This window comes from Bos indicus, chromosome 19, assembly GCF_029378745.1.
Source record: "Bos indicus isolate NIAB-ARS_2022 breed Sahiwal x Tharparkar chromosome 19, NIAB-ARS_B.indTharparkar_mat_pri_1.0, whole genome shotgun sequence".
Lineage (NCBI taxonomy): Eukaryota > Metazoa > Chordata > Mammalia > Artiodactyla > Bovidae > Bos > Bos indicus.
In genome coordinates this window covers 46,108,062-46,135,197 of record NC_091778.1, presented here as the reverse complement: position 1 = coordinate 46,135,197, position 27,136 = coordinate 46,108,062, and the positions used below count along the sequence as shown (strand labels likewise).

The following is a 27,136-nucleotide window of genomic DNA, read 5'->3' as shown; positions in this document are numbered from 1 at the left end:
GACACGGATCTTTTGCAAACGTCTTTATTAATCTTGTATAAAAATAAGGTCCATGGAGAGTCCTCGGAGCTGGGTCGGGGTGGGCAGAGTGGAAGGAGAGCGAGGTTACCCTTTACATAAGTTACAGGCTGGGCTCCCGCTCAGGCTAAGTATGGCTGTTGGGGGAAGACGGGGTGCTGCAAGCAGCATTTGGGGGGAGGGGCCAGAGATCCTCTCCCTGTGGCAAGATGAGGGGTGCCCCTGCCCATTCGAGGGGCGCCCAGGGATGGGGACCTTGGCGAAGGAGGCTGCCCGGCCCAGCCGAGCTGAGTCCCACCTTCCTTGAGTCCCGGATTGCCCCTCCCCGCCCCCGGCTCCCAGGCCTCGCAGTCCATCTGCAGAAATAGTGACTACAGCGAGAGGTCAGAAGTGACCTGTAGCGGGGGTCCCGGTGGGCGCCGACGAGCGCTTCGCCGGCCTGTGTCTGCGCGGATGTAGGGCTGGTTCCGTAGATCTGGCGGTGGAGAGGAGAGACATTTACTTTTCAGGGGGTCTGCCCAGGCTTGGGACACCACTCAAGGGCACGGGCCTCACCCCTCCAGGTTGTGCGCACGTGGGAGGGAGCCTGTTTGTTTATCAGACCTCCTTCCAACACACCCCAGCCCGGTGCCTGGCCCAGGAGAGGGCAGATGACTCAGACCCCCCAGGAGCCCGCAGGGCTGTGAGCAGCCACTGGGATCCGAGGCCGGGCTGGTGGGTACCTGGGGGCTAGAGGGGGATCTCCTCTCCCAGGCTGGCCTCATAGAGGAGCCTGGACGTCCTCTTGCCGGTGCGAGCAGTGAAGGGCACCGTCTTGAGCACTGAGGGTTGGAAGGAAGGAGCCAGGAGAGAAAGGAAAAAGGGAAAAAGACAGAAAAAGTAGCAAAGAGGCAGTGAGGCAGACAGATCCTGACCGCCCCCCCGGGGTTGGGGGGTGGATGGAAGACAGTGTAGGACAGACCCAGGACAGGACAGCACCTGCCAAGCCCCCACCTGTGATGATATCTTCAATGGCCCCATCACGGTCACCCTCATAGATGAGTGGCTCTTTCTGCTGCTTCCGTTTTAGCTCAGAGATGAGGTCCATCTGTTGCCGCCGGACCTTGGGAGGGGACTGGGGGGAGGGCGAGGGTATATAACTCCAGCTCCAGGATCCTCTGTCCCCCTGTGCCACTAAACCCTAAACCACCTGCCTGGTCCCCCACAATAACAGCTGGCATGAGGAAAAGGAACCCATTCCCCACCACAGGCTACAGAGGCATCCTGGCCTTGAGTAGGGTCAGTCCATAAAAACGAGGATGCAGAGGAGGACCAGATCTTTGGGATGAAGATACCAAGCATCAGCATCGCTGGATCCCAGTACCAAATTCAGCAATAGTTGCCTACCTTGGGTGCTTGGGGCTCCCCTTTCCCTGCAGTGTCAGTGCCTGCCTCCTGGGCAGCTGCTTCCTTCTTCCACTGTTCCACCTCCTGCTCAGCTTTCTGAGGAACCAAGGTGGGTCTGCATGAGGGGAGTCATCCCTTCCCTAGTCCACCCCCAGCAGAAATAGCCCCCACCCCTCCCACTGCCCATGTGGAGAGGCTGCAATGCCCCGCATGGGTCCCAGCCTGCCCATCAAACAAACATACCTTATAGGCTTTGATGAAGCGACTAAAGAGGGAGAAGAACATGGAGGGGGATGTGGTCTTGGGGTTCTCTCCGAAGTACTCCACCACAGACTCGTAGGCTTCCTGTGGGCACAGGCTGTCAGCCTCACCAGCCCAGACCCCTAAGGCCCTGACCACTGCTCTCTACCCGCTAGGACACTGGCCACTTCATCTCTCCTCCTCCAGGCAGGTGGCTGCCACCTCCTGTGCCATCCCCTAAGGTGTTCTTCCCGGGTCACAGGGCTCCAGGCCTTGGCTACACAACCCTACCTAGGTGGTCCTTCACCCCCACCACAGCCTCCCCGCCTCCCTGGCCGGGGGCCAGCCCCAGCCCACCTGAGCTGTCTTGCTGTCTGCCAGCAGTTTATCCATGACAGGTGAGTTGACCCTCAGGAACTCCTTGAGCACCACACAGTCATCCTGCCTCACAAACTCCCTCTGGGTCAACTCCAGGCCTCGCTGCAGGGAGCGGACATCCCCCAGCACGCTGTCCAGGGACACTGAGTGGGAGGTGGGACAGTAGAGAAGCAAAGAATCAGAGAGGCAGCATTCCCATCCCATTATGTCCTGAGCTCCCCTGGCTCTCTCCCAACCTGTATCCATCCCCAGGGCTGAACCCCACCCCCCACCCATACCTGAGCCGGCCTTGTCCAGAAAGTGCAGGTCGCTGTGGAAACCTGTGAGCTGTGGGTACTTTTCAGCAATGACCTTCACCAGGTAATGCAGCAGCGTCTGCTTGCGGTCAGTCGACTTCATCTCCAACAGCTGCAATGAGGACCTGCTGTAAGCCACATACCCCCAGCCATCCCCCATCCCGCAGGTCAGGGGGCCCCCTCCTTCCCCGCTTCCTTACCGCATCCAGACTCTGAAGCCGGAAGCCATAGGCTGCTCCACGCTTGCTGCTGTTCATGTAGTTGCCAAAAGCCAGGACAATCTGCAAGAGGTGGGACAGGTGGGTGGTGGGGAGCTCAGCCGGGTGCCGGGGCTGAGGAAACCCCCTAAAGTATAAATTACACAAGAAGACAAGGGGGCTAGGAACAAGCCACTCAGCAGCCACCACACTCCTGCATGGATGCCTCAGGTCCGTGAGGCACACATACACGTGTTTAACACATGTGCACAGCTAACACCATGGCACACCCAATTTGGTCATCTGCTGTGCTGTGCTTGGTCACTCAGTCATGTCTGACTCTTTTCGACCCCATGGACTATAGCCCCCCAGGCTCCTCTGCCCATGGAATTTTCCCAGGCAAGAACATTGGAGGGGGTTGCCATTTCCTACTCCAGGGGATCTTCCTGGCTCAGGGATCAAACCCACGTCTCTTGCATTTCCTGCATTGGCAGGCAGATTCTTTACCACCTAGCCACCTATTCCTACTCAAGTCTGTGCTGCTCACACCTCATCTGAAGCTGTGGGGTCAATGCCCCTCTCAGCCATTTCTATTGGTTCTCAGACAATAGAGGCTGTGCTAATGAACCCTCAGGCAGGGTGTGAGGTGGGCTGTTGGAATGTGGCCCTCAACCCCACCTTAGCATTGTCGTCCTGAGCCTGGACGCAGCACCACCAAAAGCTATGTAAACACAAATGACAACAAAATCAACAACAACAAAGCTACTGTGACCGCGGCGACCACCACAAGTGAGAAGTGAGACCCCTACAGTGGGTGCAGCCCAGGGTCACAGGGCAGGGCCTGGGTCTCCCTCTCACACAACCCAGAACACACAAGCCATCATGGGTGGTCTCTTGCCTCCTAGGCCCTTGCCCTAGGGTCTCACCTCCAGGATCTGGCGGAGTTTGTCCGAGGACTTGATGGACATTGAGGCTGCAATGATGGCATTCAGTTGCTGGGGGAGGGATGGGGGAGGCATGGTAAGTTGGGGCAGGAGCAAGGGGGAAGCTGGTAGGAGGCTCCAGAACTCTCAGATGCCCTCTCGGAGACCAGGCTGCCAACTGCCTCCTCCCCCATCCCAGCCCAGGCCACACCACCCTGCCAGCCCGCGCACACCGGCATGAGCATCTGGGCAGTGTCTGGGAAGTTGCCCAGGAACGTGAGTGTGTTCATGCGCTCTGGCAGGCGGGGGATGCGGCTGAAGCGCAGCATGAAGCGGTCCTCCTCTGACAGCTCCTCTATCGGTCGCTGCTCCCGCTCGAAACGAGTGATGAGGCTGCGCTCATACTCTGTGGGCAGGAAGCGGGTCAGCAGCTCCAAGAAGTCCAGGCCAAGGGTCTGCAGGTCATACCTGTGCGGGGAGGGGCCAGCATCACTCCACACCCACCAGTTCTTGAGAGGACTACCCCTACCCCATCACTTGATCAAATAAATGGACTTAAGTATTTGCTGTTACCAACAGCTTAAGAGAGTAAGAGAGTCAGAGGAAGTTGGAAGCTAGGAAGCCTAGAATCCCAGACATATATCAGTGAGATACCCAAGCTGTAAACGCCTGAGCCTGAGTGCAAGGAAGCAAGAAGACAAAAGGAACATCTCCACCTGGGCATGGAATCACAGCATGACCTCAGTTTTCTTAACCTGAAATTGGGAACACAGTTTCCTCCTCTACCCTCTGACCAGCGTTGGTATGAAACTTGATAGATACTGTCCCATAGCTGGACTCTTTTACTAGGATCTGCCCAACAACCCCGTCCTAGCGAGGGGCTGGGCTGCCCACAAGCCCAGGGCAGAGGCACTCACGTCTCGATGGCCTGGCAGATGCGATCTGCCCCCAGGTTGCCCTTGCGCAGAGTGATGGCCAGGTTCTTGGCCCGGTTGGCCTCGATGAGCGTGGCTTTGCTGGGGGCCTTCTGGGCTGCCTTACTCTTGAGAGCACTAAGGTCTACGCTGGGACCTTGGGACTTAGTCTTGAACTGCTCCTCGAAGTCACTCATGTCCAGCTCCTAGGGATGCAGGGAAAGGAGGTGGCGCTGGGTGGGGCCGGAGTCTGGTGCGATCCTGGCTGAACATTGTGCTCTGTGCTAGAGCCATCTACCCAGCCCTGACCAAACCATCAGCAGAGAGACAAAACAGTCAGTACTCGACCTGATCACAGGCCTTAATGGGGAAATGGGGGAAGCAGATGAAGCAAGAGCAGCACCCCACCCAGGGGACCTAGACTCTAAGCTGTTTCAGCTGAAGGAAGAGCTCAACTCGCCAGGGTTAAAAAGAGAAAAAGGACATTCCAGGCAGAGGGACAGCATGAGCAACAGCCTGGAGGCAATAGAACACATCCCTTTTAGAAAACTGAAAGTGAGGCCCTGGGTGTCTGAGGAAAGGTGGTGAGCGAGGCGCCTTCGAGGAGGAGAGGCCAGGCTTAGGGGAGGTTGAGCCCCTCTACAGGGATGCAGGGAAAGCCTCCAGGGGAATCAGGACACACTGCCTACTAGATGCACTAAACCAGTTTGGTTTAACCCCCATTCCTGGGCCTCCATGCCCTTCTCTGTAAAATGGGTAGAGGAGGTGACCACCCCCCATGCCCAGCATGATCCAGGAAGGTCCCCTCCTCCTCCGGTGCCCACACTGGCAGCAAGGCAGAGCCACACTCACCTGTAGCACCTTCTCATCATTGAGCTCAGTGAAGACAGTGCCTGTGATCTGGTTGGGTTTCAGGGCTACCCAGTTTAAGAGTGGCATTCTGAACTTGGTCTGGATGGGTTTCTTGGCCTTCACTCCTGAGACAGAGGGAGTGAGTGATCACTGGGGCAGTAGGTGGTGGGATGGCTGGAAGGAACCCTACCCGGGTCCAGCGAGGACAGACAAGGCAAGCTGGAGGCCCACAGACAGAAGGTCCTGGAGGACAGTGAAACCAGAGCCCCTCCCTCTATCCTCCCTTCCCTTCCCCTCTGCCCTGAGCAGTCTACTCACCTGGGCCCATCTCTGAGTCAGGCCCTGCTTGAGCATCAGTGGGACCTCCCGGAGGCGGCGGGGGCGGCGGAGGAACCTGCCCGTCCGCGCCGGGAGGCGGCGGGGGCGGCGGGGGCGGGGGCGGCTGGTCGCCTGGCAGCGGCGGCGGGGGCGGGGGCTCGGGGCTGCCTGGGAGGGGCGGGGCCAGAGGGGGAGCCAGGGGTGGGGCTTCCTGCTGGGAGGGGAGACCAGGCAGTGGGGGCAGTGGCGGTGGGGGTGGAGGGGGCGGGGGCGGGGGGCGGTGCCGCTCCAGGAGCGGGCTCTGCTGCTCCAGGAGCCGGCTCTGCTACAGGTGGGAGTTCCGAGGCTAGAACCGTGGACCGAGCGGGAAGAAGGTGGTATCAATTTCGCCTCCCCGCCCTGCGCATGCGCACTGGCCCCCCCGCGGCCCATCCGCACCTGAGCCACGCCGGCAACCAAAACCTACTTCTTCCACCTCTCCCGGCCTGAGACGTCCCCAGGCTCCCCCTGCAGCCCCCCCATTCCTACTCGCCTCCCCCGCCAGCCTGAAGCTCCTGCACACCTGGGCTGGGGGAGCCGGTAGGCGCCCCCGGAGTCGGGGCATCACTGCCGCTCGGAGTTGCCACAGCGACCGGGAGAATCTCGATGGAGACCGCATCCCCGGGCCCTCTCAGGATACGGATTAACCCCTTCTCCTCCAGCTCCTCCACCTTCAGCTCTAGGGCCGACGGCCGCGCCGGGACAGGGGCAGGCACTTTCTCGGGCTCAGAGGGACGTCTAGAGGTGCCCATAAGGGTCGACTCGCTGAAGCGCTCCTGCGAGCCCCGGGGGAGGGGTTAGGAACCGCCGGCAAGCCTGGCACGGAGCCCCCATTCTCTTGCCGGGGTGGAGGGACGTGTCAAGCCTAGAAGCCCCCACATGGTCTGTTCTTGGGAGTCCGGCCCACCCCTTGTTCCCGCCCAACCCACTTCCCCGCGACCTCACCCGCAGGGTCTCCAACTCCTTTCGGGCCTGGCTTAGCTGCTTCTCCAGCTCCGCGATCTTGGCCATGGATTCGTTCTCCGCGTCCCGAAGCCGCTCTGTGAGCTGTGGCACCAGCACATGGTGAGCTCCCACCCGCAGCCGGGCACTGGCACGGCCGCTGAGGGGGTGGCACCAGGCATGCCTGCCTGCAGGGCTGGGGGAGGCTTCCGGATGTGCTTAGCCCTGGGGGAGCCTGGCACTTGAACCCAAGTAGGGGAAGTCCTGAGAGCACTAAAGTTCTCTCAGGAGGGGGAGCCAAGACACCACTGATGAAGGAGGGAGATGGAGAGGAAACTGGGCTGGCAGGGGGCCCCAGGTACCCAGCTCCACCCAAATCAGGGCCTGCTGTCTGAGCCCCTGGAGGAGAGGGGACCTGCCTTCCTCAGAGGTCCAGCCCAGGGGAGAAGCTCAATGAACATTCATTCAGCTGCTGCTGCTGCTAAGTCGCTCCAGTCGTGCCCAGGCACCCAAAAGATTCAGGTTAAACCCAGGGGAGGAGCTCAATGAACATTCATTGAGAGAGACACCCAAAGGATTCAGGTCAAACTCAGGGGGCCCCCATTCACACCTAGAACCGGTGCCTGATATCAGCGTGGGGGGCTCTGTGGGGTGCTCTCTGCCGGTTCAGGGGCAGCTCTCACCAGGGCCACCTGCTCCTGCAGCTCCTCCATGTGCTCCAGCACAGCATTCTTGGTCTCAGTGTCCTCCAGCAGCGCGCCCACGTCAAAGATGTTGTCCAGGTAGGCCTGAATCTGCACCTGCAGCTTGTCACTCTCCGTGAGCCGAAGCCTCTGTCCCCGAGACGGAAGGTGCAGGGTAAGGCCTGGTGTGAGGGATCTTTCCAATACCCCTCCCCATCACCACCAGAGCCAAGACAAAGGGGCCTGAGCCGTAGCCCACTTTGGGGTTTTTTTTTAATTGAGATGTAATTTATATACCATAAAATTCACTCTTTTAAAGTGTACAATAGTTTTTAGTATATTCACAAGGTTGTGCAAACCTTCACCACTACCTCATTCCAGAACATCACCCCCAAAAGAAACCTTGTCCCCATTAGCAGCCACTCCCCCATCCTCTCCTCTTCTAGCCCCTGGCAACCACCAATCTCTCTCTACTGGACTTACCTATTACAGACATTTCATTTTAGGGAATCATACACTATATGGCTTTTGTGTCTGGCTTCTTTCACTGAGCATAATAGCATAAAGTTTTCAAGGCCCATTCCTACTGTACCATGTATCAGTACTTTGTTCTTTTTTGTGGCTGAATAATATTCCATGGAATGGACATATCACCCTCGCCTGCTTTTCACTTTTTGTTGATTCTGGGTTTCAAAAATCCAGTTCTAAAGGCCCTGCTCATCTTGGGAAGCCTCACAAAGAAATCAGAAGAAAGCTACAGCTTGTCTGCTCAGGCCAAACCAGGAAGAACCAAACCCCTCTGCCCACTTTCCCCAGAGCAAGGAACTCTCCCATGACCCAGACCCATACAGCAAGAGCCAGTTCCTGCTTTGGCTCAGACTTTGTGCTCCCCATTGTGTCCCAGAGCCAGACCCAGGGCCTCCCAGAGCCTGTTCTAGAGCCGACAACAACCGCTCCGTGATCTGGGTGCCTATTTTGCAGCAGGAACCTCCCTACACATTTATAGTCTTTATTATTTCTGTGGTTCTCCTATTTTACAGATGCTAACCACTGAGGCATACTCTGCAGCAGGCAAGTGGTTAAGTCCCGGGGTTGGGGTTGGGGTGGGGGTGCAGGGCTAACCTCCAAGTACAGGTCCAGGCCCAGGTGCGTGAACTCGTATTGCAGGAAGACACGGAAGTTCATGTTCTCCACTGAATGTACCACAATGTTGATGAACTGCATGCAGGCCACCTGTGGGGGGGGGGGGCAGTGAGCAGGTCTATGATCCTCTTGGTGGGGGGTTCAGTGACTTCCACCCCCTAATTTATCCCCAAGTCCCCCACCCTTGCTCTATTTCTCACCCCACTAATCAGGCTGTGTCCCATACGTATTTTCCCTCACACGCCTTCCTCCCAGCCTCCCTCTTGCTGACATCCACCCCTCCTCCACCAACCACTCAGTCCTCATACTTGGCAGGAGCTTAGCCCAGATCCCAGATACCAGGCTCTTAGTTGCTCCTGGCACCCGAGGGTAGCCCAGCCCAGGCCTGAGCTCACCATGAAGTCGATGTTGCTGTCCTCGTTCCGGAAATATTCCATTAGCTTTTCAAAGCGGTGCTGCTCTCCACATACCTGGGTGGGAGGAATGGCTGTCACTGAGGTCCCAGGGACATACCACCTAAGCCGTCTTCCAGCTGCCCACCCCCTTATGCCTCTATGGGCTCCTCTCAAATTAAATCTAAGTCAGGCCACATCATTCTTCTGCTCAAAACCTCTCGCCCCTCTTGATCTCTCACAGCCCTCCCCAACACTGACTCCATTCTGGCCACTCTGGCATCCTAGTACATTCCTACCTCAGGGCCTTTGCACTTGCTATTCCACCTGCCTGATGAGCTCTTACTGAAGACAGCCACCACACAAATCCCTCACTCCCCTCCCAGCTTTGCTCACATCTCACCTTCTCCATGAGGCTTCCCTGACTACCCGGCAACCTCCCAGTTCCCCCTCCCTCTACAGCCTCCCTGGCTTTTTTCCCCCAGAATATTTATCATTCTCTGACACTGTATAATTTGCTTATTTATTGTATCTGTCTTCCCCTGCCTCCTTTGTTTCTTTTGTTCACTGATGTACCCCAACTGCCCACTCTGTGCCCGACACATAGCGGGCCCTCGATAAATATCCATTCAAGGAATGCATGACCGTATGCTGCCTTATGCATCACACTCTCATGCAGCTACTTCTCATGAGCCTGTTAACCAGAGTCGGTGACTCTGAGATGTATGGATCAAGGCCAGTTTGGATCTGGCAAAACTGAAGGTCAGAGGTTCAGCAAGTCCCCGTAGTTGTCCCTGTCACCCTGGACAGTGCCCCTGTGTGACCCTGTACCTTCCCGTTAGATGAGGAAACCACCCCCCCAAATACCTACCCAGCACCCCCCCCAAAACCTACCCAGCATCTCTAGCTGCCCCCAGCAGAGGCTATACCTGCCAGCAACAGGGCTCCATGCAAGTACATGTTAGGTGGGGGCTCCATTACCTCCTTGAAGTTGTCAAAGGCGGAAAGGATGATATCGTGTCCTCCCCGCACCAGGCAAACAGCCGCCAGCAGCTCCAACACCAGAGCCTTGGTTCTGGGGAGAGAAGAGGCAGGTGGTCCCTGGAGAACAGGCAGGCCCCACAGCAAAGGTGGACGTGGGCCTGGCTAGGGAGGAGGACAGGGAAGCTGATGGGTAGTGGTCCTGAGAACTGGGGGACTGAGTAGGCAAGGGGTTAAGTAGGAGGAGAATCTAGACACGGAGAAAGATTAGGGGCCGGGACCTCACCTGGGGTTCTTGTTGTTGAGACTCAGAGCAATCTCATTGACACAGGCTGGGTGGTTCATGACGAGGCTGAAGCCGGACTAGGAAGAAAGGAGAGGTCAGCTCCTCTGGGCAGACCCCTAGGACTGCCAGCACCCTCCTGTCCCGTGCCTCCGGCATGGTGAGCGCCATGCCATCCAGGTATCTCAGTGCCCTGGGAAGTTCTTTGTTGGTTTTTTTTTTCACCTGTGCCGGTAGTTTGTAGGATCTTGGTTTCCTGACCAGGGGTGGAACCTGGGGCCCCAGAACTAAGAGCATGGATTCCTAACCACTGAAGCATCAGGGAATTCCCAGGAAGTTCTTTATATCCAACCACAGCCTCTTCGGTGGCAGCCAAAGCCTGGCCCCTTTTTAAAAATACCTTTGTCTGTTCAAAACCCAGTGTCAAGACTCAGCATCTTGGACACAGTGAGTCCGGAGAGGCCCGCTGAGTGAGGAAGGACTCGGTTCACCAATCACCCCTCCAAGCGAAATAACCCAGACACTGCTCTCCCGCGGATGGCTAGCCTTTCTTGATGGGGGTGCCTATGCCCCCATGTAGGGTATGTCCACACCCCTAGCCCTGTCCAGGGTATTCTAGGCGACCTGGCTAAGAGGCGACAGAAATCTGTGCTTCTCCTCTTAAGACTCAAGCTAACAGCCTGTCCCCAGGATTCCACTGGGGGCAGGGTGGGGGACAGTTGGTTCCAGAACCCCAGCAGTTTAGGCAGTCCCCAGGGAGGACAGTCAGTGCCCATGCCCCAGGCCCACTGGCCAACCTGGTAGTTCATGATGGCACGCAGACACATGATGCAGACGTGGACGTCGTCCTTCTGGCTGACGATGCGGGAATTCCTCAGGGCCTTCTTGCTGTGAGCCGGGGTCAACCTGGGTGGGTGGGGAGGAGGCAGCAAGGGTCAGAATCCCAAACCCTTCCTGTTCCCCCACCACTCAGATGGCTTCCTGCCCACCCAACCAAAGAGGCTGGCTGAGGGCAGGAAGTCCTCCTCAGTCCTTAGGCCTGGCACTTGGTATTTTGGGGGCAGTTTAAGGGGAGAGTCAGGGAAATAGACTCCTAACAGTGACTTGGTGGCATTAAAAAGAGTTGCTGTATCATACTACTACTACTAAGTCACTTCAGTCACGTCCAACTCTGTGTGACCCCATAGACGGCAGCCCACCAGGCTGCCTCGTCCCTGGGATTCTCCAGGCAAGAACACTGGAGTGGGTTGCCATTTCCTCCTCCAATGCATGAAAGTGAAAAGTGAAAGTGAAGTCGCTCAGTCGTATCCAACTCTTAGCAACCCCATGGACTGCAGCCTACCAGGCTCCTCCGTCCATGGGATTTTCCAGGCAAGAGTACTGGAGTGGGTTGCCATTGCCTTCTCCGAGATTACCTATAAATCCTATCTAAAGAAAATTTTAAAGTGGCTTTCCTCTACCTTCAGGTGCTCAAAAGTTACATTTTAAAATTTATTACTTAATCTAAACCTTCAAACTGTTGTTAGCAGAAAATCTTCAGAGAAATCTGTGAAGCTGTTTTGGTGGTAAGGGACCTAGAGCCCTGAAGCCTCCTTTCCCAACAGACCCCGCTGCTGCTGCTAAGTCACTTCAGTCGTGTCCGACTCTGTGCGACCCCATAGACGGCAGCCCACCAGGCTCCCCCGTCCCTGGGATTCTCCAGGCAAGAACACTGGAGTGGGTTGCCATTATCATGCTGCTGCTGCTAAGTCACTTCTGTCGTGTCCGACTCTGTGTGACCCCATAGACGTCAGCCCACCAGGCTCTCCTGCCCCTGGGATTCTATGGAGAGCTTATAGAAGGCAAGGACCTCCAAAGCTTGTAAACTGCAATGAAAATGATCTCCACAAGGTGGCGCTCATAGCCACAAAGGGTTTATCTTCCATCTTGCGAATTCAGACTGTCTTGGGTCAAATCCCAGCTCAGGGTTTGCAAGGTAAATTACTTAATCTCCGTGGGCCTGTTTCCTCTTTTGTAAAATAATAATGGTAATAACAGCACCTTCCTGATAAGGTTATTGGGTCTATGAAATGAGTTTAGAACAGTGCCTGGCACAAAATAAGTGCTATATGAATGTGCTCACTGATTTCTTTGATAAGAGGTAATTTTTTTCCCTTGTCACAACCACCAAACTTCCACATTGGGTCCTCAGGACAATTCTATCCCATTTCCAACATCTGGGAGACCCCACTCCTCCCTCTGCCTGCCACATTCCCGTCACCGCTCAAATGCCTCTGAGTCTTTGCTCATGCTATTCCTTCTGCCTGGAATCCCCTTCCCCATGCCCACCACTGCCTGGAAAGCCTGCAAGACACAGTTCCAGTGTCATCTCTTCTGGGATGCCTTCCTCATGGCCCAGGCAGTGGCCACTTCCCTACTTAGAGTTCACAGTCGTACCTCCATGACAGCCTATCACACACTGTCGCCTACTAGATGGAAGGCTCCCAAGGGCAGTGTCATCTGTCACCTGAGCACCTCCCACCATGCCTGGTACATAGTAAATGCTAAAAAAATGTTTGTTGAATGAATGAATGAACAAAGAAATTGGGGAGGGCTTCCCTAGTGGCTCAGTGGTAAAGAATCATCTGCCTGCCAGTGCAAGAGACAAAGGAGACTTGAGTTCGATCTCTGGTCTGGGAAGATCCCACGTGCTGTGGAGCAACTAAGCCACAGTGCTACAACTATTGAACCTGTGCTCTAGAGCCCAGGAGTCAACAACTACTGACCCCAAGAGCCCCAGAGTCCGTGCTCTGCAACAAGAGACGCCACTGCAATGAGAACCCCACACTGCAGCGAAGAATAGCACCAATTCCCATCAACCAGAGAAAAGCCCATGCAGCAACAAAGACCCAGCACAGCCAAAAATAAATAAAAGCTATTAAAAATAAAAACTTGGGGAGCAGGGGTGGACTTCCTTGCTGGTCCAGTGGTTGAGACTCTGTGTTCCTAATGCAAGGGGCCTGGGTTCAACTCCTGGTCAGGGAACTAGATCCCACATGCTATAACTAAGACCTGCCACAGCCAAATAAATAAAAATTTTTAAAAAGAAGAAGAAAGAAAGAAATATATTGTGAGAGTTTGGGTCTTAAGACGAAGTTGGTTTCCTGTCCCAGAGAGGGAAGGGAGGCACCCGGGGTCCACACGAGGGTTCAGGGCCATCTCCCCTCTCCTGCCCTCCCAGCTGGATGTCTTAAGTTAGGGTAGGCTGATGTATCTGAAGCAGCTGAATCCAGGGGTGTCACCTGAGTTGAACACCTCACCCAATCCCACCACCACCCTAGGAGCTGACCAGGCATGCACCAGCCCCTAGGCAGCTACGTACCGGGGAGAAGGGGGGCACCTGGAGGCCGCGTGGGAGAAAACAGGGGGTTAGATGAATACAAGAGGGATCCCCCTGACCCAGAAACCCCCTCCTTATCCCAGACCCCCCCCTCAAGTTCCAGCCTCTAAGTGCTCACCCCAAAGGCTTCTTAAAACACCCATCTCCTGAGCCCTGTGTGAGGCCCTTACTCTGATCGCCGATGCCAGGCAGTCCTCCCACCACCCCCAGGGCCCAGGTAAGTACAGCGGAGCAGGCTGAGTACAGCGGTCAGGGGTGAAATCTCCATTCACCCCGCCCCCTGCCACCCCACCCTGCCACCCCACCCGAGGCGGGGTGGGGGGTGGGGGGGGCCCACTTACTTGATGGTCAGGTGGCGACTCTTGGGCGGGGGCGGCAAGGATGAGGGCGGACCCTTGCTCAGATCTTCCACCGACTGCTCCAGCGGCTTGCTCTTCTCGGAGCCTGGGGCCCCGTTGTCTGTAGTCTCCATATTGTACCTGCGGGGGTTAGAGTGTAGATGGAGGCCAGCCCACCAGGGCCCTTAAAAGAGGGGTGGGGGGCACCGGGGGAGACTGCAGGAGAGACTAGGGGCTGGGGGAGCAACAGCGTGTGTTCTTGACGCAGGGCTGGCCCTTGTAGGTCCCAGCTGGCCGTCACAGGCCCTGTCCCTCCCCCTCCACAGTGGGCCTTCAGGAAGGGGCCTTGCTCAGGGTCCACTGCACGGCTCCAGACTGGGCCCAGTCTGCGCTGTCTGGAAGTGGCCAAGGAGTGGGCGAGAGGCAGGAAGGTGTGGACTCTGAGGGAAGGCATCAGGGCGGGGCCGGCTTACGCGACGGAGCACTGTGCGAAGGCCAGGTAATCAAGCAGCACATCCAGGCCGCGGTTCTCCTCGTTGAGGAACTCCTGCACCCATCTGCAGGACACAGGGCTCCCTGAGGGTCGGCCAGGAGGGGGTGCCGACCCAAGTGGGTACAGCAAGGGGCCCCAGGGCCCTTTCCCCGGAAGACAGCAACCATCCCCCGCCTCAGAAGACCCGGTGACACCACGGGAGGATGCTAGGACTCAGACAGGACCCATGGCCCAGCCACGCCTCAAGGGACCAGCCAAGGGCGGGTGGGAGAGGAGGCAGGGAAGCTGTTCTGGACCCCCATCCTGGACGGAGGGCTCACAGGCACAGCCTGGAGTGGGCATGGGGAGGATAATAAGGGGCCCCCAGGAGCTCCCTGCTGGCAGAGCTCTCTCCCTTCCCCATCCTCCCCGCAGAAATCCAAGCCCTCACTCACCCAATGTGGTTGGTCCTCAAAGAGATCTCCAATTCCCGGAGCACCTGCGTGGACTCCTGAACTCGCCTCTTAAACTGGGAGCCAAACACAGGGGGACTCTGGTGGGTGGGGCCCGGGCCTCAGCCAACAGGGCCTGCCCGCCCCCGACAACTGGCCTTTCACGCTCAGCCGCCCCCACCACCTCCACACAACTGCCTGGCAGAATAAGCATTCTCAGGCCACACGTACTCCCCCTACACACACACACAGGGTGTACACCACACGGCCATGGGCAGACACAAAAGAGGCACACCAATGCCTCCTTACACACACACACACACATACATGCGGACAAAGGATATGCACACATTCAAACATGAACACCCTGGGTATCCACGCACATGTGCACACCCATACACAAGTACAGGGAGTACACAGACATAAGATACAAATCCACATACAGACACACGAGGTACACACACACACACCCTTGTTTAAGGACTCGATACACATACATCCATATGTGGACACAAAAGGGCACACATAATACACACACACATCCACGCCTGCGCACATAGTGTGCACACGTGTACATATACACTACACAAATACATACAAGTGTATACATCAGAGCACAAACAGGAACTGCAGAGGAACCCATAAAAGTCGACACCCAGGGCACTTGCATACACACCCTCATCCGTGTACCCACACAGGCCTGCAGAAGAGTTCACACGCACAGTTCCTCCAGCTGCCCCAGGGCTTGCAAAGTGCGGGGGAAAGGGACAGAGAGAAAGAGGGGGATAAATACCCCAAGGTTGGGCATCCAGTCTGCTGCTACTTTTCGGCTGACCCCACCGGTTTCCAGGTAGCTCTTCAGCTTCTGGATATAGGCTGCTGGGGGGTTCTTGACTTGAAACCGCTCCTGCAGAGATGGAGTGGGATGTACAGGGTACCAACCAGGGCCACCCCAGGGCAAATGGCCAGCCCTTGTCCCAGAGCCTCTTTCTCAGCTCGGATCCAAGGTCCCAGGCTGTCTTAAACTCCTCCCCCCCAACCTTGAATATCAAAGGCACAAACCCAAACAATCCACCGGGCCACTTTAAGAGATCCCTGGTCCTGAGCCAGGCCATCCCTTCCCTTCATGGTCACAGCCTGGGTGGAGTGTGGAGGGGTCAGTCCTACCACACACCCTACCCTGGCAAGGGAGACTCAGGCAGGCCAGTAGGTGGTACCCTCGCAGCCCACTGCCCTCCCTGGGCCTCACCCTGGCCCAGAGCTGGGATTACAAAGCAGAAGAACAATCTGGAGGGCCCTAAGAAGGGGCCAGCACCTGGCAGGCTGGGGTTCCCTGCCCCAGGGCTCTGCCCCAGCTGTCCTGTAGGGACCTCTGTGTGCGAGTGTCCAGTGCTCAACCCAGCGGCCCCACCCAGGGCTCTAGGAGCCACTCAGACAAGAGGTGGAGGCCACACCAGAGCCCCCTGCCCAAAGAAGCTCCTTCCCTTCCCAACCCAGACCCCTCACATATGCCCGCCACCACCCTCAACCTCTCACTTCTCCCAGGCCTTTATGTGCCCAACCTGAGATGCCAAAGAACAAAGACCCCTACCCCAGCCCCGAAACCTCCAGAGGCAGCTCCCCGCCCTCACCTCCCAGACTCCTGCCCTGTCAGCTCCTCCCATCCCAATCCATTAGCTGGAGCCAAAGGCCCAGCCCTGGCTCCCAGGGGAGGCTCCCTGCTCCCCAACTCCCCAACCCCCAGCCTCCCTCCCTTGCTGAATCACGGCAGCAGCCAGGCCCCACCCTGCCCCGGCTGTACAAGAGGGGTCCTCGCTGCTACCATGGACAGCGGCCCCACAGCCAGAGGGCCCGGGCAGCCAGCATGAGCCAAGAAGGCAGCAAACCCAGACACCTGACTGAGCACCAGGAGCCAACAGCTCTGGTCCCTGCTCTGTCATCTGGAAGCTGGCTGACTTGGGAAGGGGCTTGCTTGACTGCAGGTCCTCTGGACCCAAGGTCAAAGGAGGACAGGGATTCCTGACCCTCCTCCTTACCCCTCAGTGGGTGGAACAAAGATGTCCAACCCTGGAACTGTGCCTGCTCTTTCCCAGCCCAGAGGCTGCTCCTCTGGGCTCCCAGAGCTGCACTGGCCAGTGCCCTGGGCCAGCCCCTGCCCCAGCTCTTCAGAGGGCAGACCCAGCCCGGTTCATGTCTCATCAGGTCCCTGGGGAGGCTCATGCCCAAGAGAAGGGGATTTCAGAGTCCAGCATACGCCCTCAGCACCCTCCCAGATGCTATGCTGGCCCCAGGGCAGGGTCGTGGTCCTGTGGCAGCGTGGCAGTGTCCCTTCCCTGCCCGTCCCAGCCTGGAGGGCAGGGCACCAGATGACGGGCGGGGCCTGTGCGCACCTGGTCACATATGAGCTCCCACTTCTTCTCGTTGTCATACTGGCTCAGCAGCTGGACCTTGTCCGGGGGCAAGTTCATGCAGTTCTGGGGAGGAAGACAACCAGGTAAAGAGTCTGAGTCTGGGGATCCAACATTCAGGGGAGGGGAGTCTGGGCATCTTCAGGGGACCCCCTAGAGGCCAGCTCCCTATGGGTCCCTGTCCCCATTGCACCCCTGGAGATAAGGAGCATTAGCCAAGGAGAACACCGAGGCCCAGTCATGGAACACCTCTCCAAAGGCCCAACAGCTGGAAAGTGACACTGGGATTTGAATCTGAGCCTGCCTGACTCTGAGGCCTGGGCTCTGTCTGTCACCCCTGGCATGGAAGCAGGAGCATGGGTTCTCAGCCTGATTTCTCGGGGTCGCAGGCCCCTCTGGGCTCGTTTCCCCATGTGTGATAAGCGCGTATCATCTCTTCTCCCATTTGGGTGGGAAGCTAACAGGGACCCGTCTTCACTCAAGCCCAAGTATGGCCAGGCGTGCGCCATGCTCCATTCCCATGTGCTAGCAGACACCACGTGTGTTTGGTCCCAGCTCAGGGTGCCTGTGTCTCATGAGCACCACAAAACCTCTTACAGGACAGCCCCCAACAGCCCCCAGCCCTTCCCAGCCCCCTCCTGACTCATCACTTCGGGATAGAAGGAGTTGGGGACAGGCCGAGGGGGATGAGGTCAGACAGGCAGGGAGTTCCGAGCAGGTGATCACTGCTGCAGGGCCCAGGGAGATTCCAGGGGAAGGCCACTCCGTCACAGGAACCGGGGAGAGCAGGCAGCCCGCTGAGTCTGTGGCTCTGGTGGCCCAGGCTGGGACTCCCCTCCAGAATTAAGAAAGGTCAGCGTTGCTCTGCCTGGGCCCTCCTCCCCCAGCCACAGATGACAAGGTGGCTGCCAAGCCTCTCCCCACAGACAAGCTTAGGGTCCCACCTAGGGCTATGGAATCACCAGGTGCCACCAGCACTAGGGTCTTCCTGGGCACCCCACCTCCCCGGACTTCGAGTGTCCCCCTAATAGAACCAGGACATGATGCCAGTTCACCTCATTTCAGTAAAACTCAGGTTTATTGAGGGTCTACTAGGCGTCAGGTCCCAAAACAGTTCTGGCCCTCAAGGAGCTCAGAATCTGAGTGGTGATGTGGGAACCCTGGAGAGACCCAGCCCAGGATGGAGGACCCACCCCCACCCCCCCCACTGTCCACGCTGATGGCTCAGACTACACATCCTCGGTCACGTGGCCCTGAGCGGAGGCCACAGCTGGAGCAGAGACGGGGCCACACCCACACCCGAGGCTTCTCAGCCAGCTTCCTCTCTGGGGTTCTGCGTCTAATTCTGGGGCTCTGGCCAGATCTCACCCCCAAAATCACAGCTTTCGGTCAGCCCCAGACAACAGGAAACTGGGTGCCCTCGGCCCCTGATTGCCCAAGTTTTCCGGCTAGGGCCCTACTTGAGAGGTGAAACAGCATGTCCACCAGGCCCCCTCCCCGAGCGGGAGTCTGGGGATGGGACTACGTCATCCCTCTCCCCCGTTGCGAAAGTGAGCCTGGATTGAGGAAACTGCCTCCGTCTCATCTATCACCCTCCCCCAACCTGGCACCAGGGGCCTGGACCGCTCCTGCCCTCTGGAAGGGACAGCCCATGAAGGGGCCCTGGAGCCCAGAGCAGGGTCCTATTGGCTGCAAGTCCTCCCTGGGGCCATCCTCTGTCTCTGTCCCTGTCTCTTTCTCCCTGGGCTCTCCTGATCCATCCTTCCACCCTACAGAGACCCAGGGTGGGGCAGGGCTGAGGTGGAGGGGGTGGGGGAGCCAAGACTGGGCAGGAGGAGGAAGCAGAGAGAAGAAGGCAGGCAACATCAGGGAACCTGGACTGGTGGGCAGCACAGAGGAAGGAGTTGGAGGGGGAAGGGGAAGGGCGCAGAGGCGTGGGGGAGGGCTCAGCAGCTTAGCCTTAGAGGGGATCGCTGCTTCCTAATAGGGGTCTTCGGGGCCCTCTCCCACCCGGGGACTTATTGGCTCCTAGAGTGGCCCCAGCCGCACTTCTAGAGGCAGCAACTAATCCTCATAATGACTCCAACAATTGTGATGCCAGCTTTGCCTGAGGGCTGACCAGCCCTGCTCACAGAGGGCCACCTCCCCCCATCCCCACCATTACTGGCCTCACCGTCACCCATACACTACAGGTTCAAGCACAGGTTGATGACCTCCCCAAGGTTAGGAAGCCAGGACGAAGGGAGCCAGGCTGGCTTTGAGCCCCAGCTGACTGGGAACCAGCGCCCAGGTCCACCCCCCCACTTCCACCCCATGGCTATTACTGGGGAGGGGGAGGCCTCTGCTGGCCAGCACGCCTGTCCAGTGGTGGTGGAGGGGAGGGCACCCCTTTGCCCCTTCCCCACCTGGGCCTCCTCAGGCCCCTGGGCCTGCATTCCAGCCTGCCAGACAGGCTAAATTTAGGCTCGGAAATCAGAAATAGCTCTGACAGCGCTGAGCGCTAATTAGCAGCTGTTCCTTGGAGGTGCCCACCAAAAGAGACAGGTCCCCTGGGGAGCATGAGAGGGACAGGTGATGCCACTCGCTCTGAGTGGGGTGAGGCCACCCTGGAAACATCCACAGACCACCAGACTTGGGGCCCTTAGTGAGGAGGCAGCACCCAGGGGCTGGGGGCTGAGAGACAAGCAGGAGTTGGCTGACGGTGCTCAAATGAGATAGGAGAGGATCGTGAAGTCCAGATGTCTGTGTGTCAGGGGAGACACCCACCTCCTGCAAGGGGAGGAGGGGGAGGCGGCTGTGACGTGGAGGACCTGAGCTGGATTCAGGGGACCCACCTAGCCTAACTACTTCTCTGCCTCCTTCAGCCTCACTTTCCTCTTCCATAAAATGGGCACATTTCCCTTCTGCCTCAGACTCAGGGCTCCCAGGACCACCCAGTGAAGTGCCGTGCTTTGATGTAACAATACTCTTCAGGGGCAAACCATAATGAAGAGACATGTCACAGGTTGGGGGAGTCCACTGAAGCCCCCAAGGCGAGGGATGTGTGGCGGACAGAAGTTTGTGAAAAGAGCCGGATAAAGCAGACCTGTCTCCAAAGCTCGGCCAAAAAAAATGAACTGAGCCTTCACCCCCTCCCCCGCTGCCCTTCATGCTGTGAGGGCGACTCATCTCTCAGGGCGTGACTGTGACCCTGATTGAGAGAAGAAGCTTCCATTAGAATGTATGGGGGATCACTCTGCCTCCTCCCTGCTCCCCTCTATGGGTGTCAGAGGGGCCTCCAGCCCTGCACACTCAAGACTAGCCCCTTGCAAGCCGTCCCCCCCTCCATCTCCCTGACATCTTGGCAGGTGTCCCTGGAAACTGAAGGGGCTCCAGCTACATCTGGACACAGCCACACCCTCCGGTTTCACTTTCAGTTTGAGCTGAGACTCTGTCCCGACACACCTGCCCACCCTTTCCCTAGGACGTCTAGCCCTTCAAGCCCCAGGATGCCCTTGAACTTGGGCACCAGCCCAAATTCTCAGACCAGCCCTACAGGGATTCCACAGCCTGATGGGATCCAGAAGCAAGTCCCCACTTCCCTATCCATCTCCCAAGCCCCACTCTATGTAGCCTCAACCTTGGTCTTAGAGCTCTCAGTGCAGCTCCAGAAACAATCGATTTTATCCACTTTTCAAAATTCTGGTACATAGATTTTCTAAGGCTCTTATAAGCAATCCAAGATGTAGAGGAGGATGTGGGGTGACCTGGCCTTAGAATCAGGTGCTGAGAACCCCACAAAGCTAACAGCTTCTTCCATCGGGGTTGAAGGGTCCCCATGGCAGGACCAAAGGCAAGCAGGGTAGAAGCCAGGGCAGCAGGCACCGCCCTTATCATCCAAGCTGGTAGGAGACTAACAACGGTGATGACAACAATAATTAATATGGCAACCCACTCCAGCATTCTTGCCTGGAGAATCCCAGGGACGGGGGAGCCTGGTGGGCTGCCGTCTATGGGGTCGCACAGAGTCAGACACGACTGAAGCGACTTAGCATAGCATTGCAAAGCACTCATACTCTGATTAAAAAAATGATAATAATGAATATTCCTTCCCAACGTTCACCCTATGCCATGTGACTTATATCTCAACAACAAGCCTACAAAGAATCAGGTTGGACAAAAAGTTCATCCAGGTTTTCCATAGCAACTTACAGGAAAGCTCGAACAAACTTTTTGGCCAACCACAATAGATACTAGCCTAATCCCCATTTCACAAATGGGAAACTGAGTCCTGGAGCCATCAGGCCGCTTGCCCAAGGTGACCTCGAAGCCAACTGGTTAAGAAGCCTCAGTTTCCTCGAAGAAGGAGCGCTCAGAGCAACGAGAAACGTGGGTCCCGGGCCCCCAAGGGTCTTCCTCAGACAGCCTGGCCCCAGGGGCCTGTCTGAGGAACCAGGAACAGCCAGCCCCGTTTCCTGCCACCCAGCACCCTGCGTTTCCTGTTGTTGCCCACACCGAGCTCTTACTCACTGGGGAACCCCCCCCCAGCACACCCTCTCTCAGAGGGAAGTGGAGGCCTCCCACCCCCTCTCTGCGCACACGGCTACCGTTAGCACCACGCTGCCCCACCCTCCAGGAGGGCTGGGCCCGCCTCTCCGTGGTTTCCGGCCACCAGTAGCTTTCGCCAAGGCCCCACTGTGCCTGACCTGTGCAATGGCAGGGAGGGCAGCCTGGCCTGTGACAGTCAAAGACTAAAGTTGGCACCTGTGGTTGGTCTTGAAGCTGGAGGTGGGGGAGGGAGGAGGCAGGGTCTGGGCTCCTTCCTCCTCGAAGGGCCCCCAGATGAAGAGGAGCAAATGGGTTCCAACATCCTCCTGTCCTCAAGGCGGACAGAGCACTTGCTCTGTGTCAGGCATCATGCTAAGCACTCTTTAATCCCCTCGATTCTATCTAATCCCTTCAACGATCCTAGCAGGCACACGTAGGCTTTTGATTTTTTGGTCGCACCGCATGGAGTGCGGGATCTTAGTTCTCCAACCAGGGATAGACCCCGCGCCCACTGCAGTGGAAACGCAGAGTCTTAACCACCAGGGAAGTCCTTGACATATAACCATTTTTCTTATCTTTTTTACACATGAGGAAAACTGAAACTCAGAGCATGTGGGTAATTTGCTCAAGGTCACAGAGGTAGTAAGTGGCCAGGACAAAGCTCAAATCCTCAACTTCATGACCCCAAAGCCCAAGGAAGCTCCTCTGCCTTTCCTATGAGTAACCCCTGCCCTTCTTAGAGGCTGGGAAGCCTAAGCCACCTCCCAGGGCCCCGTGTTCCCAGGAAAAATGCAGAGGTGGCCCGAGAGCAGCCCCACCTGTTCCTGCCCTTCTCCCCCTTCCAGCTCTTTGCCAACTGGTCCCAGATGTCACTGTGAATCACGCCGACCACATCCCCGGATCTCCAGGGGCAGCATGTGCCAGGCCTGCTTGTTGGGAATGGCATCCCACGGCCTCTGCCCAGCCCAGCCCAGCCTCTGACCACAGGGCCACAGTCCCACCGAGACCCTCCACGTGAGACCCCAGAGACAGGAGACACAGGGTCAGAACGACTGCACAGCTCCATGCGCCAAACTTCGTCTGGCCCACCCCAGAGGAGGGACCAGTAGAGAAGGCAGAGACCTGGTTGCAGTCGACAGAATGAGACACCCACACTTGCTCTTCACCTCCAGTCCCAGTCCCCATGGGGAAGGGGTCCAGCTAAAAGCAGGACTCCCAGCAGCCACACCCTGCTTGGGACCGTCCTGACCTTCCCATACAGCCTGGCCAGGTGCACACCACCTTGGGCACATGCTAAGGGCACCCTGGGTGCCAGGCCCATCCGGTGAATTCCTCCCTTCTCAGACGCCAGCATCACTTGGCCTCCAGCACATCACAGCGCCTTCCCTTGATCCCTTTGCCCCAAGGCTATAGGCTCCTCCCCACCCAGACAGATTCAGGGGTATCCTAGGCCAGACCGTAAGCCTGGCACTTCCGGCAGGCCTTAGAAAGAGTGCCCTACCATCCCAAACCCTGACCCCTGCAGGGGAAGGCCTGAAGGGGCTGGAAGACACCCAGCGTTCAGCAGGGCGTAGGAGAGGCGAGAGCACAGAGCTTGGCGGGCTGGTTTCCCACTATCGCAGCAGGCCCGTGTCTCTGGGCAGCCATCGCTCCTCTGCTGTTGCTAAGGCAGCAGGCGGAAACCCTGGCGCAACCTGCTCTTTCTCCCCACCCCCATTTTAAGCCGGGGCACCCCTCTCTCTCACAGCCTCCTCGGAAAAAGTGCCCCCACCACCCATTCTTGCCTGGGAAAAAGGCTGCCCCCAGGGAAAGGGAAAACAAGCACCCTCACCTCCTGTCTAGCAGTGGGTCTGGTCGGGGCACCCTGACCCACAAGAGGGGTCCCACTGCCAGAAGCCAAGCAGTGGTTTTGTATGGGATCCTACTCCCCACCGGGAGGAAAGGGCTGAGCTTCAGTGAAAGAGAGGTTCCCTGGGGACATGTGACTAAATCCCAAGGGGAGGGCTGCTGTGCTTCCCCCATCCAGACTGGAGGATCCCTGGATGTGTGAGGCCCACCCCCTCAGCAGTCTGAGGTTCTCCTCTTAGATATTCACTGAGGACAGGACTCAGCTCTGGCCAAGGAGGCAGCATTCAGATGGAGGGTGTGCAGTGCTCAGTCGCTCAGTCGTGTCTGACTCTTTGTGACCCCATGGACTGTAGCCCACCAGGCAAATTGTTCCATAGAATCTTCCAGGCAAGAATACTGGACTGGGTTGCCATTTCCTACTCCAGTGGACACCTATCCGACCAAGGGTTCGAAGCCACGTCTCCTGCATTGGCAGGTGGATTTTTTACTACTGCACCATGGAGGCACCTCCTGTAATCCTGTTACTGACCCTATGTGTGTGTAATCCTGTTACTGACCCTACGTGAGCGATGTGAGGTCGCTCAGTCATATCTGACTCTTTACGACCCCACGGACTGTAGCCCGCCAGGCTCCTCTGTCCATGGAATTCTCCAGGCAAGAATACTGGAGTGGGTAGCCATTCCCTTCTCCAGGGCATCTTCCCAACACAGGGATCAAACCTGGGTTTCCCCCATTGCAGGCAGATTCTTTACCCTCTGGGCCACACTAGGTTTAGCCAAATCCACAGCCCCAGCCAGCCTCAGGCAGGAGCCAAGGGTGTCACCCCAGGACACGGTGAGGAGTTAGAGAAACCAGGTTCTTAGCCAAGAGACCTTGGGTTGGGTGTGTTCTGCTCATGCAAGACATGGGACAGGCTGATCCCTCCCAGGAAGAAGGGGGAAGTGTAAACACACTAGGGTTCCTGGGGGTTGGGAGGGGTGAGACCCAGTGGGTGCCGCTGCCCTAGATTTCCACCCAGCCACTACCGCTATCTCCACCAAGACACCCTCAGACCCCTCTCTGGGCCTCCACCCTCCACGCCCCGGTTCTCAGGCACCCCTAGTGGCATTCAGTGTCAGACTCGGCCAATCGGAGCAAAGGCCAAAAAAAAAAAAAAAACGCAAGCAGGGCAATCAAGTCCTACACAAGCATTACCCTTGACTTTTGGATTTTCCAGGGGTCTGAATTATTCACACAGCTCCTCCCCGTTTCTTCCTAACAGAGAACGTGGACTGGGGCCTGGGCCTCACCCCAAAAGCCCAACCCCCCATCCATAGACACTTAAGGGGAAAGACAGAATGGTGTCCCCCCATTCAGGCTGGCTGGGGTCCAGGGATCCACCACTAACTCAGGCTCCCCCGATGGCCCCTTCTCCCCCTTCCAACTCTGTTCCACCCTGTTCACTTTGTGCAGCCATGGGTTTGGGGAAAGGGAAGCAGGTGGAGAGGTAGGGTACTAGGGGCCTAGCCTGTGTGAGGTATCCTCCCCCTCCCCGCCTCCCTTTCCCAGAATCAAGCAAGGTGGATAGATCAGAGCCCACCCCCACCCCACAGCTCCTCCAATCCCTCCTAGGCTTTCTCCTGGGAGGGGGCAGCAGCCAAGATTTCCAGGAACTGTTAGGAGGGGCCATGCAGAGGATCTGGCAAGTAAGGCCTCACGGCAGGCCAGGGGAGGGGAAGTGATGTCAAGGAGGTGGAGGGGACGGCCACCGGCCTACATGGCTCTGCTGCCTGTAGCACCCTCGGGCCCCCACCCTCAGACCTGCAGTGCCAGCCTGCTCAGACTTGGAAGTGCCTCTGGGGAAAAGCACGGCCTCATGTGCCTGTCACCCAGGGTCTGGAGAGGGAGCTGACAGCAGACAGGCCACCAGGCAATTAGTTAGAGAAGGGAGCCTGGGACAGGGCTGAGATAGGGAGAGGGAAGTGAGAATGAGGGGCCTTTGGCCCTCCCTTCTTCCACCAAGTCTTAGGGTACCCTGACTTAGCTCTGGATCCCCCACCCACAAACTGCCTCCAGGTTCAGTCTGAGCTGGTAGTTTCCTCTCCGGTTGCCTAGTCCCCAAGGCCCCCCAGTTCCCTGGAGCAGATGACAGTGCGGATGGGGGGCTTTCAGACTTTTGCTCCACCCCAAGCCAGAGCGACCAACCCATCCTGACCCCGCCCTTCCTAACCTGAATCCCTCCAGTGGGTGTGAGGGGAGGCCCAAGATCAGGACCCACAGACAAGCACTCCCTGACACAGAAGGAGGGAGAAACACAGCCAGCCCCTCTGCATGACCTGACAACCCAGGTCCCAGCAGCTCAGACACCAGTAGATCAGGACCCCAAACACAAGCAGATGCTCCATACTTGCACCCGGCAACTGGGCCTGCGTGCAGAGGGAGAGGAGGTGCCCCCGGGACCCCACAGCACCGTCGCGCTCCCAACTTCCTCACAGGACATTTTTGTTTGGACCTTTAGACCCATAAGCTCTGGGGGAGGGGGTGTTTTGGGAGGGAGTCTGGGCGATCGCAGAAGAAAGTTTTGGGGGGAGAGTGCTAAGTCACTCTGAAAGAAACCACTGTCACTCCCACCCCCCGCCCTGGAGGGGCCGCCGGGGATCTCCAAGCGGTACCTGAGCCCCCGGGGGCGGGGACGCCTGATGAGCCCCTGTTACCCCACGCCCGAGCCGCGCGCACCGCGGGTCATACTCACCAGGACCCGGTTAAACCTCTCCTCCAGCTCTCCGGCCGCGGGCATGGGCTGCTTGGGCGCCGCGGGCTGCTTGGGGGCCAACGCGGCGGGGCTCGCGGGCTGCTCCGCGCTGCCGGCCGCGTTCCCCATGGTGGTCCCCACCCAGTCGGCCAGGCGCCTCCAGCCTCGGAAATCCAGCTTTCCCGGGGAGGGCGGTCAAGGCTCCTGGCCTGGGGGGGCAAAATGGGCAGCGGCTCTCGGCGGCGGCGGGGGCTCGGCGACGCGGGCGCTCGGATCAGCGGCGCGCAGGGACCGGGGCGCGGCGTCCCATCGGGGCGGCCCCGTCCGAGGAGCCAGGCAGCGAGCTGCGGGGTTGGGGGAGGAAGTCAGGCTGCAGGCCGCCGGGGCCAGAGGGCTGGGCCGGGGGCAGGAAGCTGCGGCGCGGGCTCCCCCCTCGGCGATCTTCTAACTTCTGCTGTCTCTCCCGGTGCGCGCAAACCGCATTTCGGCGCCGCCGCTACGCACCCAGCCCCAGGGGGGCGGGCTGGAGGGAGGGGGCGGGCGCCGGGCGCCTGCCGGGGGTCCGCCGCAGCCATCGCGCTGCAGAGAGGGGGCTACCGACCCGCTTCACCTGCCGCAGAGGGGGCGGCGGGCGCCTCTTCACCTGCCGGAGCTGGAGCGACAGAAGCGAGGCAGAGGCGGCGGCGCGCTCGGCGGCGCCTCCGGGTCCTAGAACCGCAGGCTCCTGCTAGCTCGGAACCGGGGGTACCTGCGGGGTCTGGGTGAAGGGGATCACAGCACGGGGGACGAAGGGGGCAATCCTCAGAGTTGAGGACCGCCAGCACCTACGTGGGCGGCTTGGAAACCCATGACGCGGCGGCGCTGGGGCGCAAGGGCTGCGTCCTTCTCTCTGGTTCCCGCCGAGGAAGGTGGGAACCCCCTTCCAGGCCCCCCACCCCTTGTTTCTCTCCTTCTCTGTTTAGCCCAGGACCGAGCTGAAGACCAGAGGGAACCATC

At 58.2% G+C, this 27,136-nt stretch overlaps 1 protein-coding gene across 2 annotated transcripts; it reads right to left on the bottom strand.

The window, feature by feature from the left end:
• Positions 1-10: 10 nt before the first annotated feature.
• FMNL1 (formin like 1) lies at positions 11-26,687 on the bottom strand. Of its 2 annotated transcripts, XM_070773653.1 has the most exons (28): positions 26,141-26,687; positions 17,017-17,100; positions 15,420-15,533; positions 14,630-14,703; positions 14,176-14,259; positions 13,706-13,843; positions 10,783-10,891; positions 9,989-10,065; positions 9,703-9,796; positions 8,725-8,799; positions 8,309-8,419; positions 7,187-7,336; positions 6,507-6,608; positions 6,085-6,337; positions 5,827-5,868; positions 5,523-5,777; positions 5,205-5,329; positions 4,356-4,558; positions 3,672-3,906; positions 3,442-3,510; positions 2,519-2,599; positions 2,301-2,430; positions 2,002-2,165; positions 1,648-1,749; positions 1,405-1,500; positions 1,012-1,132; positions 741-839; positions 11-493 (listed from the first exon to the last, which is right to left on the bottom strand). In XM_070773653.1, exons 1-27 carry the CDS (start codon positions 26,267-26,269, stop codon positions 748-750), a joined length of 3,309 nt encoding a protein of 1,102 aa, XP_070629754.1. In that variant the 5' UTR covers positions 26,270-26,687; the 3' UTR covers positions 11-493; positions 741-747. The 2 variants fall into 2 exon arrangements, with proteins under 2 accessions (XP_070629754.1, XP_070629753.1); XM_070773652.1 differs by lacking the exon at positions 741-839 and having other exon boundaries at positions 26,141-26,616.
• Between the last annotated feature and the right edge of the window lie 449 nt (positions 26,688-27,136).

Excerpts from the sequence above, each read along its gene's own strand:
- FMNL1 (XM_070773652.1), bottom strand. The coding sequence starts at position 26,269 with ATGGGGAACGCGGCCGGCAGCGCGGAGCAGCCCGCGAGCCCCGCCGCG. Across the intron at positions 8,800-9,702 it reads CCTTTGACAACTTCAAGGAG|GTATGTGGAGAGCAGCACCG; the intron begins GTAATGGAGCCC and ends CCTCCCACCCAG. Across the intron at positions 3,511-3,671 it reads CTGCCCAGATGCTCATGCCG|CAACTGAATGCCATCATTGC; the intron begins GTGTGCGCGGGC and ends TCCCTCCCCCAG.